Below are 19,751 nucleotides of genomic sequence, written 5' to 3' on the forward strand. Positions count from 1 at the left end.
CTTAAGTTTTGAGCCATGTATTATTACTCTGAATTAGGCTACTACTACTATTGCTATCTTGTACCCTGCAATAATAATTTACTCAAACTCACTTTTATGAGATGAAGGAAAAAAAAAAAGAAAATCGGCCAAAAACAATCGGCATCATATATCGGCCATCGGCTGCCCTGATTTCTAAATATCGGCATCAGCCAGTGAAAAACCCATCTTGGTCGACCTCTTAATATATATATAGTAGATAGATTACTAACAATATATATAGATGGATTAGTAACAAATTGTAGTCATTAACTTACTCCATTACATTGCCCAATGTAGGTAATATAATCAGGCTACTTTTTGATTACTTTTTTTTTTAATTGGGTAATTTTGTACCATATTGATATAAAAATACAAAGAATAAGGAAATATATTCCATTCGTTATAATTAGCAACATGAAGTGCATTAAACTTTACATTACGTCAAGGTTTGACATAATGACATAATCTCTGTGTTTTTATATATGTAAACACACTTAGAGATACATTTACTTGTAGAATGTATCTGAAATTAAGTCCTTGTTTATATTATTTTATGTAAAATAAATTTTATTTACAATTTTTTTTAGGTATTGTATCATTAATATTAGTTACTTTTTAACAATATATTATTATTATTATTGTCGTTGTTGGTTGTTGTTACTATATGTATATTTATTGCTTATAAAAATAGAAATAATTTTGCTAAATTCATTTACAGATTCTTTTTTATTTGTATCTTTATTTGCCGTGTAAAAGCCATTCTGGATTCATACTTCCAATTGGATTGAACCTACAACCTTTTGGTTACTGTCCCAGACCTTTAAAGTCAGCATGAGACATTATTTGCAATGCTTTTTTCTTGCATAATTTGGTATACAATATATTCAATTAGAGAAACCAGAACTTATATCCATGGGATCATTAAAATCGAGTCAGGTAGTTGAAAGGTAATAGTTGCTATGCCACGCCACCCTTCTGAAACTTATTAATGCTACTTTTTGGGGAGATTTTATCATATTTAACTCATATTTTGGTTGCCTGTATGGATTGTATGAAGCAGGACAGAAAAGCTGAGTGTAATGTGAAGAAGTGCCAGATCTCAGGCTCACTGGAGCCCCCATATCTCGGCTGTGAGCCTCCCCCTTCCACCGGCCTCTGTCCCGACCAGGGCACAAAATGTTGCATGGCAGCGTGCCAGCGGTCTGGAATCCACGCTGAGCGCACGGCTCCGAATGAGTACAAACACAGAGCTGGGAATTGTCTAATCGGATTGAGAGCTTCAATATGTCAACAATTACACACACCCTTTACCTCCCTGTGGAATTCAAACATAAATGGTGATTTGTTCATGTTATTGCTTGGCCTGATGAGTAGTTTTCGTAAGGTCTGCATGAAGATTAGTTGTTCTGAGGAGAGAAGTCTTTATAAACAAACCGTGAAGACCTTTGCAGTTTTGAGACTGCCTTGATTTAGTGCAAGTGTGCAACATTGCAAGATCATGTTTTGATGTTGTCGATATGTGGTTTCTTTCGACCAACGGATGAGGTCTGTAGACATCTGTCTCTATAACCAAAGGTCTTCCTCCAGATGTTTGTGGTGCTTTTAATGCACATTCTGCACACACAGATTTCACGCTATGGCTGCATATTAAATTGCACCATTTGCTCCTGAAATGAAAATCCCCTAATCTGCTAAGTGTAATATTTGAATATTAAAATCCCGAGAGAGAAACTGAGGTTAAAGGACATATAAATGGAGTGTAGAGGACTGCAAACAAGCCTATTCAGATCTGTGTTGTTGGTGCACCATAATTTCACCATTTTAATAGGTGATTTAAACTAGCAGTTGAAGAAAAGCGGTAATTGCTTTTGCCAGTTACCATTATCTTTGTGTATGTATTTAAGGGCTGCATAATTTTGCTATTTTTCATGAATGTTTTCATACTTTTCATGATTAATTATTCAGCACAGCCATTTTTTTTGTTCAGACTGAGTTCTAACATATTGGAGAACTTTGTCTGACAGAAGGCATTTTTTCTTCTCTCATTGTGTGCACATCCTATTCAAAACACAAACACGGAAGGTCAGGACCTAAAGGCTGTTTGTAAGCAAGCGTCTCGAGGAAGCAGGATGCCTCGTGCTGAACGTGCACGAGAACGTTTGACAACACAGTATGAGCCCAGCAGAGCTGCATGCAAACAAAGCATAGGACAGCTCTGCTGTGCTGGAATTCATGCATATGTGACAGAAAGAACATTAACCCAGACCTAAAGACAGTTGGCTTTGAGCTCTTGATTTTGTTTGTTGTAATTTATAGTCACGGCTAAAGGATTTATGGTAACACTTTAGTATAGGGACCAGTTCTCACTACCTACACTAGTCAACATTTGAAGTGGATCAAAACCTTCATCAAAGTTGTCCTAAAACCAAAATGCGTTCTTGTCTTAGGACTTTTTTGATGAACTTCAAATGTTGACTGTAGTTGCTTGTTAGCATGCTTATTATTAACATATTGGCTGTTTATCAGTACTTATAAAGCACATATTCTGCATGACTATATTCTACATCTATAATCCTACCCAATACCTAAACTTAACAATTACCTTACTAACTATTAATAAGCAGCAAATTAGGAGTTTAATGAGAATTGGACCCTAAAATAAAGTGTGACCGAATTTGTAGCACCACCTCACGTGCCTTTGAATTTTATCACAGTTAGCCTTCTACATCATAAAAATAAGGATACAAATATTCATTAAAATTTTATTTTATTAAGCAAAATCATTAAGGTTTTTTTAAAGTATTTTTTAAAAATGTTTTTTAAATAAGCCTCTTGTTCTCACCAAGGCTGTTTATTTGCTCCAAAATACAGTAAAACAGTAATATTGTGAAATTATTTCAATTTAAAGTAACTGATTTGTATTTGAATATATTCTAAATGGAAATGAATGCATGTAATTTATTCCTGTGATGGTAGCTTTAGTGTCACATGATCCTTCAGAAATCGTTTGTTAGTTAGTTATTGTCAATGTTAAAAACAGTTGTTCCGGAAATGGTGATACATTTCTTTCTGAATTAAAAAGTAAATTAAAATTATAGATTACTTTGAAGTCAGTTTTGGTTAATTGAATGCATCCTTGCTAAATTAAAATAAGATTTGTTAAAAGAAATGAAAACGGTCCCCAAACCTTTGAAGAGTAGTGATATTAATAATTACACTTGTGTAATTATCATCTCTCACTTTGTATTTTTTATTTTTTGTTAAAAACAAGAGCTCTCAATAGAATAAAATAATTGCAACTGATCCCATGATTTCCAACTTTTCCAACAGTCTTTAGAAATAAAACAAATTCATTAAATTGCTGCGTTATATAACACATTATTTTGATTAATTTTTTTATTTAAGATGGCCTTTTAACTTTAGCATTCTTATTTTGTAAAATGATTTTTTTTTAAAAATAAAACAAGACTAGCATTTTTTACACTGTTGCCAAGCAGAATTTCTAAGAGAGGTGGCCACATGTCCTGTCAGAAATGCTTTGTGATGTCCAGTGTGATCTGTCTTGTCTGGCGGTGTTCTTTTTGAACAGTTTTCACTGTCACAGAAGCTTCTGTGCCAGTGTTCTCTGTTCTGATCTTATCACTGCTACTGATGTTCTTTTGCTGTGTGTGCATGCTTGTCTTGGAGAAGCCCCTGGTGTTTTGTTGATGAGCACTTGTCCAGCATCTATCGGTTAAGGAGTGTTCTTGTGTCAATTTCTCTGCTGTGAGCTGTGAAGGGCCTGTCCGCTGTCTGCATTAATTACAGCAGCAGCATGTCCTGTCTTCAGACTACCATTTAAGGTGCTGTCAGTCTGTGTTACTTTACACATGTTCAGTCAAACACACTTAAACCTCTCTCAGCTTCATAGCCTATGTTTAGCCTACTTATTTAGAATTTTGCAATGTTTGCTCAAGCACAAAACAAATCTGCTCCAGCTGGACATGGTTTGTCATTCATCTCGTCATGTGCAGATTTGGCAGTCCAGTCCGACTGTCCGTGTGCTCACGGGATAACTGGAATTCCTGCTTGTCTGATGAAGGTTTCCCTGAAGTGTCTAAAAAAAAGATTTTTTGTTTCATGGTCATAATCATTATGTTAAATTATTACTATTTAAGCTATAAAAATCTAAAGAGAGTGAATTACCAAAAAAAAAAAAAAATCAGTATTTTTGTGTGTGAAGATTATTTAAATTTTTACACAAATTATGACTCCCACGTTCATTTTCACTACAAAAGGTTTTGCCTAATATATATATATATTTTAAGTTAGCATATTTGCTAAGAAGACAACAATGTCAGCAAAAAGATTAAGATGAAATCTGAAGAAAATATTGAAAACAACAATGTAATTTTATTGTAAATCATAGAATTTTCCTGTGATGCACTGTATGGAAACACATTTCCACCATGTAAGAAAAAAATCAAACATCGGTAATTATAACATCGTAATATTTACGTTTACATTTAGACATTTAGCAGATAATATGATTATGAGAAACACATATTATAACACATAATATGACTTATGTTTTAACACTGAGGTTCACATAAGTCACAATTATGAGATAAATAGTCATAATTATGACATAAAAGGTCAAATTTATGCCAGTTCTGATTTGTCATAATTCATATTTACAAGTCCAAATTATGAGACAAAAAGTCAAAATAATGAGATACTAATTCATGATGTGTAATATTTTGATTTGTCTCATAAGTATGAATGTCAAAACTATGAGATACTAATTAATATTTGTGATATGACCTTTTGTCTCAAGCTTGACTAATATAACTTAATGTCAAATTTGAATTTTCTGATTTCGATTTATATGAATTAGTATCTCATAGGTCAAAATTAGTTTCATAAGTGGAACTAATTCATGTTTATAATATACTTTTGTCACCTTTGATGAATTAGTGAATGAACATGAATTAGTTTTTCATTTTTTGATTTATGTAATAATTGACTTTTTACTTTAGAATTTTGACCATTTTCATCCCATAAATATCTTCAATTTTGACATTTTGGTTATTATTAGGACCATTTATGCTGATTTACCAAAGAAGCCGGTTTAGCCCCTGCATAAAAAATAAAAAAAGATTCTCAGAATTGCGTGATGTAAACTCACAATTGCGAGTTATAAAGTCAGAATAGCGGAATATAAACACAATTGCAAGAAAAAAAAGTCAGAATTGTGAGATAAAATTAACTTTTAATTTTTAAATTTAATTTTTTATTCAGTGTCGGAAACAGGCCTCCATAGCTTCCATACAACTGTTGGACATTGTTAGTTGATAATTTAAACTAGAGAGAATGTTAAAAGTCTAGGAAGGGCATCCAGAGTAAAACCTTTTAGCCAAATAAGTGTTTAAAGTCTGTGCACAGTTGCATAATTGAAGAAACTGTGCATAGGTAAAGAATCAGCCATATATAAATGTAGGCTAAATTTGCATGCTAATATGCACTGAACTGGGCTGTGTGTTTTGTTGTTTTTCTGTTGTCTTATTCAGATTCCAGGCAGTCTGTCAAACCTACTTCCACATGAAATATGAAGAGATCAGAAGCTTTATTTTTCCAGTATCAGTGTTTTGATGACGTAAGAACATTCACTGGAGCCATACCAGTAGTTAAAATGTTTCAGGTTTTTTTTCTCCTCCTCCTCAGGAGTTGTGAGCTTATGTCAGGCTTTTTTCTTTCCGGACAGGAAGTGATTGCAGAAACAGCCAGACCTTGTTGTAGTGCTGACAGGACTCCAGTCTATACAAACAGATTTCTATCAGTACTCACATGTAACCAGAGGGCTTTGTCCAGCCTAAGGGTCTGCAAATTAAGACCCATGTTCAGTCCGTAAACAGTCTGGCTCCGGATCTACGTCACTTACTCTTACTCTTACATCTGTGCCCATCCTGCTCTCACTTACTGTATTTGGCACCACGTCATTACCGCTGTTTTTCCCCTAGTGCTCTTTCTCTCTCTGTTCTTTCTCTGCTTTGAGCTTTAACATCGTTTGGAAGGTGCTCTTGCTCTCTGAACCAGTTATCTTGACAAAAACATGTCAGGACTTTTGATGAATTGTGTTTGGATGTAGGCTGAGATGTTGCAGAGAAGCTGGTGCCGTACCATCAGGGAACATAGGGCCCTATGAAATGCATTTGATTTCTTCCCACATTCTGTGGTTTCTTTTTTTAATATTCCTGAATTCCATTTAAATTGTTTAAAGGCAGAGTAAGGGATTTCTGGTAGCCAATGTTGATATTTGAAATCACCAAAACCTCTCAATACATAGTGATTTTACAGAGGCGATTTGTGCCTTCAGAAATAGGGCACAATGTACTGTGTTAATGTTTTTTTTTTGTATTCATTTTTCACAGGCATTTTACCTGTACTTTTGAATTACACATTGCATTGTGTTGTGTTTAAAAGAAACTTAACAGATAGATGTCTTGGAAGAAAATTACCTTTTCTGTTTTTCTTCAGACTTTTATTCTACAGTGTTCATTAGGCATTATGTGAGGGCTTTGGAGACGACAGCATCGTTTTCGTTTCTGAACCTGTTTTTTGGCACACAGAGACCTTTCTGTTCATGTAAAACACAAAGAGCTCAGCACAGATTGTTCTTTCATTTTTTGAGAGCTGCTGTTTGACATATTTCAAATAGGTGCTTGACTTCCTTTGCTTGAGGCCAATAGCAGATCATTTCCCAGTGGCAGATGTGTGCTGAAATTCCAGACTGTGGGAATGGCAGAAAAAGATGAAGAGATGAGAGAAAGCTGCCTCAGACATTGCCTTACGGGCTGCTCTGACTGTAAACCAACTCTAAACCCAAAGCCAATCAGATTGGAATATTTAAAAATGTCTCCATTTTGCTAAAGGAAACCTATTATGCCCCTTTTTACAATATGCAAAATAAGTCCCAGAATAGGTCTGTAAAGTTTCAGCTCAAAATACCCCACAGATGATTTATTATATAATTTTGAAAATGCCTATTTTGAGTGGAAGCAGAGACGAGCTATTTTTGTGCGTGTCTCTTTAAATGCAAATGAGCTACTGCTCCCCGCCCCCTTTTCCAGAATAAGGGCTTTGCCTTTACAGCTTGTTCCTCATATACTGTTAAAAACATCTGTTTGGTTATGATTATCATGTGTCTCGCTCTGAAATCATGCATTTTAAACCATATTATTTTAAACTTCTGATATATGGTTGTCTGAGTGCACACATACGAAGCATGCGCACAGAAAGTGTCTGTCACATGACATGAAAAACCAAGTTTTGTTTCATGTCTTATTGCGCTTAAACTGTCAAATACACACAAGTTTATGCTAAAAACACATGGGTTACAAAAAGAGTCTGTTATGTCTGTGAAGATAAACAGCTGGGAAAGAAATCGCATGTTTATTTCAGATCTGTGTGGCAGCAGCATAATATACAGTAAATAAATCAATAAATCACTGCTCTCTTGTCTCCTCTGAGGCTGGGACTCTAAATAGTGTTCTGTGCTCGTCAGTGCAGCCAAAGACAGAACAGTTAGCATGCTTTGCTCTAACTTTCGCCATGGCGTTAGAAATGGTACACCAGTGTTGATTGTGAAAATGGTGGAGCCGTTTAAGAGGTGGTAATATTATAATAACAACTCCTATCTGAGTGGCTCATTTTTTCACAAGCTTGCAGAGAAAGGCTTAACAAAAAAAAATGTTTTCTTTTCTTTTTTTCTTTCTCCATGTTTACTGGGTTGGTATATGCACTGGGAACCCGATTATAGCACTTAAACACGGAAAAAGTCTGATTTTCATGATATGTCACCTTTAAAACCTTGAGTTAGCAGTATAACGGGGTAATTGCAAAGCAGCAGTCTGTCACTTTAAGTGAATTTGTCAAATCAGCAACACTGACTTTTTTAGCATTGAGTGTTATAAGTGAACTTATTCTTATAAATTTGCATATTAAATCAAATATTAAAATGTTGTCAAAAATGTGTGTTTGATAATGACAGGACATCTTAAACTGTTCTGGTAAATAAAACGGCCTCCTTTCTGTCACAGTGGGTGCCTTAATGGGGTGGTAATTTTCTGTCCCTTTTTTTCTTTCTTCTCGTTATCACACTGGTACTAAAAACCAAATCCATTAGCATTTAATTTGTTTTTAATAAAGGAGAAAGCTTTGAAATACTCAGGCAGTGAGCAGCTGATTGCTGTGTGCTGTTGTGTCAGGTGAGGTGAGTGGCTCTTTTGCACACAAACCACATGGTGTTTTTCACTGCAGTACTATATGAATTTTTAATTTACTATTTTTTATTTCTGGCTTCTGTCTTGAAAAATGGATTGTTTATAAGCACATAATGCTGTCATTTACTAGGCTCTTCCTAGAATGAAACACTTTAAAGTAAATGTTTATTTCATGTGTAAAAGCCCACTGGACCTATTAACCGCTAAGATGCAGTGGAAATTATTGCCTCGTTAGTGGTGTTTCCTAAGGGTAGCTTCACTGTTACTGCTGTGCGTACTTTACAGTTAGGGATTTGAACAAAACTCTTAACTAGATATTAAACTTTGATTTGTATCTTGCTGCACAATATTTTCTTATTTTATATTATAGATCACTGTCATTTTCACCATACTATAATATAATATTTGTGTAAATATTTATAAAAAGTTTACTATTATATTATATTACATTGCATTATATTATTTAACTGCATTCTGTGGTGGAAATGACTGAAGATGATATTTTTAACAGTTGGAATAAAATGGCTGCATTTAAAATGCATAAACTTTTTATGAATGCTAAATAAATAAATATGATTATTATAATTAATGTAAATAAATATTAATTAATTAATATAAAATATTTTAATTGCTCTTATATTCTGTGGTGGAACTGACAATGATGAAGATTGCATTTTGGGGGGGGGGATGACTGTATTAAATAATAGGTAACACTTTACTTAAAGCCTTTATGTATAATGCATTTTAATTATTCATAATGTGCATTGTAATACATTACATCTTGTCATAAATAATTATAACCGACATGCATAGTGTAACAGTGAATTGATTAGTGTTATAATATATTAACTGTGGTTACAATTATTCATGAGACAGTACAATGCATGATAAGGTGCATTACAAGGCATTACTACTTTTATAATGCATTATAAATAAATTGTTACCAAATAATATTTTCCAAATTTTTTTCATTGGAAAAATACCATTGTATACTTGTTTGCATAATGCAGTTGTTCCCAACCCTGGTCCTGGAGGCACCCCAACACTGCACGTTTTGCATGTCTCCTTTCTCTGACACTAAGGAGACATGCAAAACGTGCAGTGTTGGGGTGCCTCCAGGACCAGGGTTGGGAACCACTGGCATAATGCCATTATAAACGCATTTCCTTTCCTGAGTCATTATGGTACAGCAAAACACCATCCAGTTGTTAATGGTGATGAATTCTTCTAGATTTGTGCTGCAGAGCACATACATCCTCTCAAACAGACAAATAGGTCTTGCCACTTGTAAAGAAGACACTAAAACTAGGCATGAAATGTGGAAGTGCCATCTGACATTCCTCTGGAGTTTATGGAGGAGGCTGTTAAACAGCAGGGAAAAGTTGTTTGTGTTAAAGTACCGATGCTGAGCTGAAGAGATGGCAACAGGAAGCTGCCATTCTGCTGTCTCAACCCACACTGATGATGCACGTTTGCATGGTGACACCCGCTGTTTTCCTCTCTGACTTCACAAATTCCACTTAAAGACTTAATAACGCAGCTATAATTGGGATTTTTCTGAAGCTTCGTTCATTAGGGACGGCCCACTCATCCTGACCCAGAGCGCCTCAGCCATGCCCTTGCATCTGACATGCAGCATTTTTCAGAGTGCTGCGTCTCCTCATGAATATTTAATTAGAAGACTCACAGAGGGTGTCCTAAATATTCCGTGTCATGCCACCTCAGAGCCGCAGGTGCTGGAATTAAAGGGAAAGAGATGCACAGAAGTGTCACTGTTTTAGTAATTTGCTTGTTCTTGCAGGTTTTAGGGCTTGGATTAAGGTTGCATTCATCTTTATCTAAGGAATAGGTCACCTCAAAATAATGATGTCTTAATTTTCTCATGTCATTGCAGACCAGTATGACTTTCTTCTGTGGAACATTAAATATGTTGAACATGTATTGCTGCACTTATCCAATAAAGAAAGGACAAAAAAAGAAAAGAAAGACAAAGTAGTCCATTTAACATACACACACACACACGGAGAGAAATACATAGGATATAAATAACTTTAAAATAAAATACAGAAAATAAAATGTATTTTCATCCTATTGTATTATAATTAATTATTTGGAGGAGAATGTTGGCTGGGATGAAGAATAACTAAAAAAAATAAAAAAATAAAAATTCAATTATTAATGTCTCTCACGTTTTAATATAAATAAAAAAATTAATGATTTTCAGAATAATTTTTGCAGACCTACTCTTATGCTGTTTTTTGCCCTTTTTTGAGCTTTTGGACTGTTCAAATGTCATTGTGTGTATTTTATTTTATTATTTTTTTTTATCTTTAATTTGTGCAATGTTTGGAGCAGAATATTGGCCAGGATATAGAATTACCTAAAAAAATACAATTATTAATGTCTTTTTAGCAATTAAATAATAAATGAATCGCTTATCAGAATAATTGTTAATTGCAGTCTTACTCTTATGTTGCTTTTTTGTCTTTTTTGGAGCTTTTGGATTCCTCAAATTTCATATTGCGTGTTCCACATAAGAAACAAAGTCATACAGGTTTGGAACGACATGAGGGTGAGCAAACGTTGACCAAATTTTTATTTGGTGAATTGCCTTTCAGTGTCCCTTGTCTTTTACACCTTAATACTGCACATGTAAATTTATGTTATCTGCCTTTTAAAAAATAAACCGTGCAGGACAACCCTTTCTACAAAAGATTAAACTAATGATTTTATACCTGAACTTTATGGAAAGACTTCTTAGAGGAACAGGAATCTCACAAAGCTCTTTGAGCAGCACCATCAAAGCGCCGACAGGGCCCTCTGAGTTAATGTTGTAGTCATGTTCTTGTTTACCTGTGCTCCTGTTGACTCGAGTTCTCTCTGAAATGCTCCCATGGACTGGAGTTGCACTAAATTGGAGTCTCTGGGTGAAAGATAAAAGCTTCAAGTTTGTGTCATCCTGTCTGGTTCTGTTCTCCTGCTGTCAAATGAACAGTCCATGAGGAGCAGCTTCAGAAATCTCTTTGTTGTTTCCATCCCAGCTTGGGCTTTTAAAAGCAAGAGAGCATCTATGAACTTCAGGAGATCCTCTGAGGAATTCCCTGAAGGGGGCATTGACTTGATGGATCAAAGCTACTTTGAATAAGCTTGGTTTCAGCACTCCACAGTTTTCTTTATGAGCAGTGCGTGGCCTTGGACTTCACCAGCCCACATGCTGCATCTCCACTAAATCTCAGTTCACTCAAAAAACATGCTAGAGATTTTCAGGATTTGCCACAAGACCCATAAGTTGAGTTCACCTCAAGCTTACAGCCTTGGGTCAATCTCATGTTGAAGTCTCGAGATTTAATATTTCAGTTTCCAGCTTGACTGTCTATGTATTTCAGAGGTATTTTTATGAATACACATTCTGTCTATTCAGTGTACTATTTTAGCATTGTTCACATAGAACTGAGGGTTTTGGTTGTCTGTTGTAGAACAGCTTAGAAAAAATAATTTGTTTTTGGGCCTTTATGCTTTTTTTTTCTTCTTTTTTTTTCTGTGATTTATGCATACTATAACATAACGATTGTTCTTCTATTGTTTTTTGCGTACTTATTTTTGTTAACTTCTCTATTCTTCAATGAAGTCTCTACTCCCTGAAACAGCACTACTGTCACCCCGGTTATTAATACTTAAGCTAGAAACTGCTTTATTTGCAAAAATGCTTCAGGTTGAGAACAAAAACATGAGTAGAATCATGTTTTTGCCCAAAATTGTTGCAAAAATATGCTATGCAGTTGCATAGGTGTTCTGAGTGGTTGTAAGTGCGTTGCTAGGTGTCAAAAGTCAAGAGAGCACTCTCCTAAGTATGATATTCTGGTCCCTATATGTGGCTTGGGTCTTTCCTCCATTGCCATTTTTTGTAAATTTTGTTTTGTTTTATTTTACTTTATTATTTTTTATAAAAATACATATTTTTATAATTTGTATTTTAAAACACGTTTTATAATTTGTATTTTTAATTTATTATAAAAAATTATTTGGTTTGTCCCAAAAGGTGAACGTTTTTATTTATTTTTAATAAACAAGGTAACCGTGTAGGGCAGCAAGCTACTGCCAAACCAAAAGGAGCAGGTTTATGCAGGAAACACAGCTTTTCCAAATGTAAATTTCTAAAGTGAATAAATAATAATAATTAATAATATTTTTTTCACAAATTCTGTGTTGTGTATTTTCTGGTAATCAAATGAACACGCAGAACATGAGGATTCGTATTTAAATAGTCTTTTTGCAGTTTAATATTCACAGACGCTAGTCCATATCGCGATTTGATTTATGTGTACTGACCTGTTTTTTTATTTATTCATCAAAAATATGACTGATTCCGTGAAATTACGCGTTATACAGTAAATTCCGTTTTTATGACTGGATTCAGTGCTTCCGTCTGCGTTTTCTGCATCTTGGAAATCATAGGGCCATACTAATGTAGCAAATGAGTATGATAAGCTCATTGTGAGAGTAAAAGATGGGGACATTGTTTATTTACTTTATAGCATTGCGTCTCACCAACTAGGTGACAACATAGCATTAAATCACCATTCAACAGACTCAAGCCACCACCTGTGACAATCAAATATAGGTGCGGGTGGGTGGCGGGCTGATAATTTGAAGCAGCGGGTGAAGTTTGAGCTCATCCGCGCATGTCTACACTACACTGACCTGGGTCGCCAGTAGCAAACAATGGAGCGCGCTCTGCTGGACAAACGTAATTACACCATTTACAAGCATTTCATCGCGTAATGGCAGCTCAGGAAAAAGGTCTATGTGTTCTGTAAAAAAATGTTCATATCGGCGGCAAATCTGTGGCATATTCGCAGATACTAATATGTCTGCAACAGTCTCATATCGGCCGATAAAATCGGCAAACGATATATCGGTCGGGCTCAAGTTATGGGTTTGTTCACATCTGTAAATCTAGGTATAGTAAAGCTATGATTCTTTGCTTAAATTCTTCTTTGCATTGTCTTCTCTATTTGTCATAGGCACACTTTCTGGCAGTACCACAAAGAGAATCCGAAGTCCCGTGTGGGTGACCCTCCACCAGACGGTCTGCCCGGCTTCAACAGCGGCGTAATGCTTCTGAACCTCGACGCCATGCGTCGCTCTACCTTATACAACCAGCTTCTGGAGCCCGAGCGGGTGGCTCGCCTTGCAGAGAAATACCACTTCCGGGGGCACCTAGGTGATCAGGATTTCTTCACGATGATCGGGATGGAGCACAGGGAACTGTTTTACCCACTGTCCTGCGGCTGGAACCGACAGCTTTGCACATGGTGGAGGGAACACGGGTATGGTGACGTCTTCCAGCTGTACTATCGCTGCGATGGGCCGGTGCACATCTACCACGGCAACTGCAACACTCCCATACCCGATGATTGAGGTTCAAAGTGTGCCTTTGAATGCCAACTTTTAGATTAAACTCATTTTGTTTGCACATCTTGAACAACTTTAAATCAAGTGGACCAAGGCAGAAGGGGCTCATTGTTAGAGGTGCTAATAGTGCAGCATTCCCATGACTAATAACATTTACACAATATAACACCGCTGAGTCTGTTGGTGCCTTTCCAAAGTTACTGAAAGAACTCTGGGTTAAATACCAGTTGTTTTTCTTTATTTAAAGAATGCAGTGAGGCTTTGACTCTCAGTAGTCTGAGTTTCTTCATGCAGGTGTCTCATTAAATCACTCTTAGACAGCAGGTTGTTAAAAAGAGCCAACCAGAGAGTCTTTTTCGCCTTCTAATTTCACTCTATTGTTTACAGGTGCAGTTGCAGTCTTGCAGTCACATTAAGGTACCACTTATCTTCGCTTTAAAATGTTGCTGCATATATTTTTACTAGTTTTAACCTCTCATCTTCAATAATGTGAAATGAATTCCCACTTTAAGCCACATTTCCCACTCAGTCGCAAATGTTTTATGCAGTGATGATGAGAAACGAGGGGGAAAGGATGTTGACCCATTTTCCTGAGTTTTTATGCGCTGATTTTGGAAAGCCGTTTCTCTGTGATGTGCAACTGAATCGCCTTAGAATAGCCAAGATAACATCTCAGATCAGAGGTCTCATTCTTGCCAAGGTGGTCTGATCCGCCTGAGAAATGTGGAAGTGGGATTTGCTGGAATATTCCAAAGGGAACAGCCTTTGCCCTGAGGGAGAAATGCGCTAGATTCTAGGGCAGAGCACTAGCTGTTGTGGTTGGCTGGCATTTATTGAGCGATGTTGCTGTTGGCGAAACTCTGCGGGGTTGTGTGGATTGCTCGTAATAACCTGTGCAATGTCAAATCAACAGGCCAGAGAGAAAGAACTTAGTAATCAGGCCTCACATGTTTTGGCAGGCAGCCATGATATCCCACTTTAAGCGCTTCTGTGTCCAGTATGGTGAGGTTTTCAGTGAATTTGTCTTTTGTTTTTTTTGGGAGTGCGGTCATGTTTTTTCTAGCTGTTTTAGACCGGCTTTTGCCTGATCAAGTTAAAAGCAGTGTTTAAAAAAAGTGTTTAACTAATTAACCTTTAATCTGCTAGTCCAATCACATGAAGTATTAATTTTTTTTTTCTGTTTTCTTTGTGTATTAATGTTCATTGGGTCTCATCCTGAAAGATGAGCAGAGCATATTTCTGTGTAAATCTTAATTTGTACATTATCGTTCAAAAGCTGGGGGTAGGAAAGATTCATGTGCTGGTATTCGGTAATACAATATATCACAATAAAGAACATGTACAATATTGTTATCATGGGCTCTTCAAAATACCGTGAATAATTATTTATTACAGATTTTTCTTTTTTTGGAATGCATTTTAAGAATATGCACAACACCGCTGTATGCTGCTTCAAAGAGTCATGCACACTCTAGTTTAAACAAGCCCAACACGGATGAGAAGCGCATAGCGGAACAAGTGAAGTAAATGACATTCACATTTACTCTGACAGCAGATGGCACTGATGGAACAGCAGAAATGCAGCCGTTACCCTGGAAACCCCATAAACAAAGCAGCTGCACTACTCTGTTTCTGAAAAGTACATGATTTAAACAGCCATTCAGATTTTTGTATTTACTATGGTGTTAATCACAGCACTGACCTACTTAATAGGCTATTTATTTGAAACCGTACACAATGCGAGGGTGACGCGTTCGCCCATAAAGATAGCATTTTATTGCCGACGTGTATATGCATTTGCATTTTATTGAGGCGGCAACTTTGTGTAGAAATTGCGCAACATTCAGGAGCTGGTTTTCAACCCCTGCCCCATGAATTTTATAAATACAATAGCTTCGCTACTAAAATCTAATACATTTCTCAGCAATGAGTTGATAACTTAGCTGTTTTTGTAATTAAACCAACAAGCTTCACTAAGCTACTCAACTCGCACATTCTCTCTCTCTTTCTGACTCTCTCTCTCTCAATTCATTCAAATAAATATAATCTTTACAGCACTACTTTATTTCACTTCAGAATTCTACATCTAATGAACTGTACTGTAGATAAAATAACAAATGAAAATGACCATTATTTTCCGGTCTTTATCAAATAATAATGTCCACCTGACCTGAATTATATAAATAATTTTAGTAGCATGGCCATTCAAAACCTGTGGTCCTCCTACCATGTGCATAGTAGGGCTGTCACGATTATGAAATTTGGCTGACGATTAATTGTCTAAAAAATAGTCACGGTTATTGCGATTGATTGTCTGTTTTATGGCTTTGGTGATTATGACGATTAAGCCGATTATCACAATTAATTGTCTGTTTTTTATGGCTTTCATTCAATTGTGATTAATTTAAGGGTTCACTAAATAATTACGATGTTACCTTTTAATCTTTTTTGAGTTATTATTTTGCAGTCTAAGATTACATAGAGTTAGAGAGTCGGACTTGTAACCCAAGGTTGCGGGTTTGAGTCTCAGCTCCGGCAGGGATTGTAGGTGTGGGGAGTGAATGTACAGCACTCTCTTCCACCTTCAATACCACGACTGAGGTGAGACCCTTGAGCAAGGCACCGAACCCCCAACTGCTCCCCAGGCGCCTCAGCAATATGGCTGCCCACTGCTCCGGGTGTGTGTTCACAGTGTGTTTGTGTTTGTTCACTTCTCACTGCTGTGTGTGTGCACTCGGATGGGTGAAATGCAGAGCACAAATTCCGAGTATGGGTCACCATACTTGGCCACACATCACGTCCTTTCCTTTCTTTGAATATATTTAATATATATATATATATATATATAAACTAGGACTGTCATCATTAACGTGTTAACGCATGCGATTAATTTTACAATCCTTAACGCGTTAAAATAATTTAACGCAGTTAATGCAAAATTACTGTTTACATGAACGCTAAAATTACTGAAGCACAATTTCTATTCTAACCCTTTAACCCAATTTTGCTTCTCTGCTTGCGATCAGATCATTTTAAGCTGCTTAAACTCGGGGAAAGTTTTCAGTCCAATGATCCAGGAAGCGAATGCGTTCAAACAATCTGTCCAAAACAGCGCTAATATAAAGGAAACCAGGCTGATTACATCAGAGATTGGATTGCAGAGAGAACAGAGACTCGCGTTGCATTTTCAGTGATTATTTAATTATTCCAGTGTGTTTGGCTTTAAAACACGAGCTCTGTCATATTCTGTGATTGTCTCTGAAGAGCGCGAGCCCTCACACGTCGCGCTGTGTGAAGTAGCCTACAGACGAATTGTCAACACATCCCACCGCTGTAGATAAGACGCAAACTACGGTTTCTTGACTTGATAACCACTAGTAGAGTAGTAGATAACCACTTGATCTCGTTAGTAGTTTTGATGGATGAAGACTGCAATCAAGACGATTGCGGTGGCGTACAGGAGTCGTACAGTAAGCACGCGTCGCGATCTTTCTCTTCATGCAAATATATTGGTGGTCTGAATAAAATGTCCTTCTATTTCCTATAATCCTATTACATTTTCTTTTATGTATTAGTATTCTACATGTAGCATTAGTCTACATGTGTTTGCATGTTGTAGTATTGCTATATCAGTTTCATTTTGAAGTGGAGCTCTTACAATTGGTAGATGACTCTCCAGTTGAATATCCAGCATGGGTTTCGCTTATTTGATCAAGCATCCTTATGTGTTGTGCGGAGGCCTGTGTCCTTTATCCCAGTTTCAACATGTTCCAATTTTCTTTGGTCCCCCTGCTCTGTGTCTTATGCTCTCCTCATGTTCTGTATGTACATGATTTATGTATAAAGCATCTAAGAGTGGCAGTTAGTATCGACTTGATTAAAATTAACAGCAAAATTTAGGGCTAATCCTCCAACCTCCCCAAAAGATTGCAATCCATATAACTCTTTTCTGATTCATCCCTACTTTGTATTAAATTGTTCTCCTATCCTCAACTATAAGGCTTGTGTCATGATACTGTCACGTTGTCCCTAGTAGAGGCAACTAGATTTTTGCACTTTGTGTAAAATGTGCTCAATAACTTCTCCAGTTTTTGCTATTGTGTTCTGAATGGTTTAAATTGTAATATTTCACAATATTATAGTTTTTACTGTATTTTTAATCAAAGAAATTCAGCTTTGGTAAGCATGTTACTTACCGAAAAAATCCAAAACACAAATTCAATAACTCTTACTGATCCAACACTTTTGAACAGTATTGTAATTGCCAAATCTCAAAATGACTCTCTATTTTTCATGCTGTATATTATATTGTTGTAAAGCCTTCATTTTCAATATAGGCTATAGATTTTAGTTTTATTTTTTTAATTCGTCCAGAAAAAATGTTAAAGGTCTTTAACAATGGGCATTAATTGATTATCAGTTTTAACATGAAACTAGTTATCACAGTATCTGTATTGACCACATTTTTTTATCGGTCCTTTTCAGCCGGATGAAATTGTTTTTTGTTTTTTTTTGTCCCCGTCTCCTCAGGCCCCTGGTTGTCAGTAAGATGTCGGTCATTTGGGCTTTGCTCACACTCAGAAAGCTGCAGGTGAGGGCAGCACTGACCTACATTACTGTGGCACACTAACCTATTTTTCCACTTCTAAAATTGTATCCTGATATTTTTGTTTGTTTATTGTCATGGAAGCACCAAGTGCATCCGTTGATGGTTTGTCCTATAAATCTGGAAATTAGTTATATAAAATTTTGTGCAGGTGCATTATTATAAAATGAATGATTCTGAAAGTGTTTGTGTGATACTTTAGAACTAAATGTCCAGCTCAAGACATTCAAAATTGTTTTCATTAAATTTTTTTACCAGTTACTTATTCAACAATGTCCATTGCATGCATGTTTTAATTATGCATATCTTGGTTCAGTGAAAGTCAGTGAGGTTCAATTTAGTTTTAGACCCCACTGGGTATCTTCTTTTAATAAATCTAGTTATATAATTTTATTAGTGCAGGTGAATTATTATAAAATAAAAGAAAGTTTCAGTGTGATTCTTTAGAGCTAAATATCCATTATTTTGTTTTTAAAGGGATGGTTCACCCAAAAATAAAAATTCTGTCATTAATTACTCACCCTCATGTCATTCCAAACCCATAAGACCTTATTTTTTTATTTGTTTCCATTACAATGAAAGTCAATGGTGTCCAGTGTTGTTTTAAACCCGGTGACTTTCATTTATTGAAAGAAAAAAATCTAGTATCTTAAATATCATCTTTGTGTTCCACAGAAGAAAGCAAGCTGTACAGGTTTGTAACGATAAGATGGTAAATAAATTATGACAGAATTTTTGTTTTTGGAGGAACTATCCCTTTAAGTGTTGATTGTCACATAGTGTTATTATCCTACAGATGCATTGGCAGAACACAGGACATCCAATTTACATTTGTTCTATTATTTGATAGCACAAATTCAAACTGGTTATGTGACTCACTGTTCTGAACATTGGGGCCTTTGAATTTGAAATGCATCCAAATGAACATCATTTCACATCTTTCTTTTTTTCTCCTTAGAGCTCTGTGTGTTGGCAGAAGTGCTGTAGGGTACTAAGATTTCATCAGAAATGATGAAATAATGAAATCTCATTGAATTGCAGCACTATAACATCAAGGGGAGGTAAGAAAAGACAGGATGCATCCCTTTGAGAATTAGTTGACAAGTTTTTGAACTGAAAAGTGAGAGAAAATGAATGCACAGTAGGACAATATGTAAGATATGAGATATCAAATAGTGTTCTATTGTTCTTCTTAGTTTTTATCTGACTTTTTAAAAAAACTTTTTTAGATAGATTATAAAATGGCAAAAACAAAAAGATTTACAATATCTGAATGTTCAAACTAGGCACCAGAACATCATGAAGACAGGTGTGCTGTAATGAACATATTTAGGGACCATACTATCATAGATAACTTGAAAAAATCATGAACATTTTTTAAACAAAATGTTCAAATCTAATTATTAATGCAAAGATACATGTGTCTCATGCATGTTTTGGCTGTTTCA

The 19,751-nt window shown here is 35.8% G+C and overlaps 1 protein-coding gene across 1 annotated transcript in view; it reads left to right on the plus strand.

Annotated features, from left to right (window-relative positions):
* The window catches only part of LOC107715806 (xyloside xylosyltransferase 1-like), a 49,121-nt gene extending 34,420 nt beyond the window's left edge, over nucleotides 1-14,701 (plus strand). The window contains 1 exon segment of the mRNA XM_016522014.1: nucleotides 13,307-14,701. Coding sequence (XP_016377500.1) covers nucleotides 13,307-13,703 — 397 coding nt within the window. The 3' untranslated portion in view covers nucleotides 13,704-14,701.
* The last annotated feature ends 5,050 nt before the right edge of the window (nucleotides 14,702-19,751 follow it).

The sequence above is a fragment of the Sinocyclocheilus rhinocerous genome, unplaced genomic scaffold (assembly GCF_001515625.1).
Source record: "Sinocyclocheilus rhinocerous isolate Xijiao unplaced genomic scaffold, SAMN03320098_v1.1 scaffold899, whole genome shotgun sequence".
Classification (NCBI taxonomy): Eukaryota; Metazoa; Chordata; class Actinopteri; order Cypriniformes; family Cyprinidae; genus Sinocyclocheilus; species Sinocyclocheilus rhinocerous.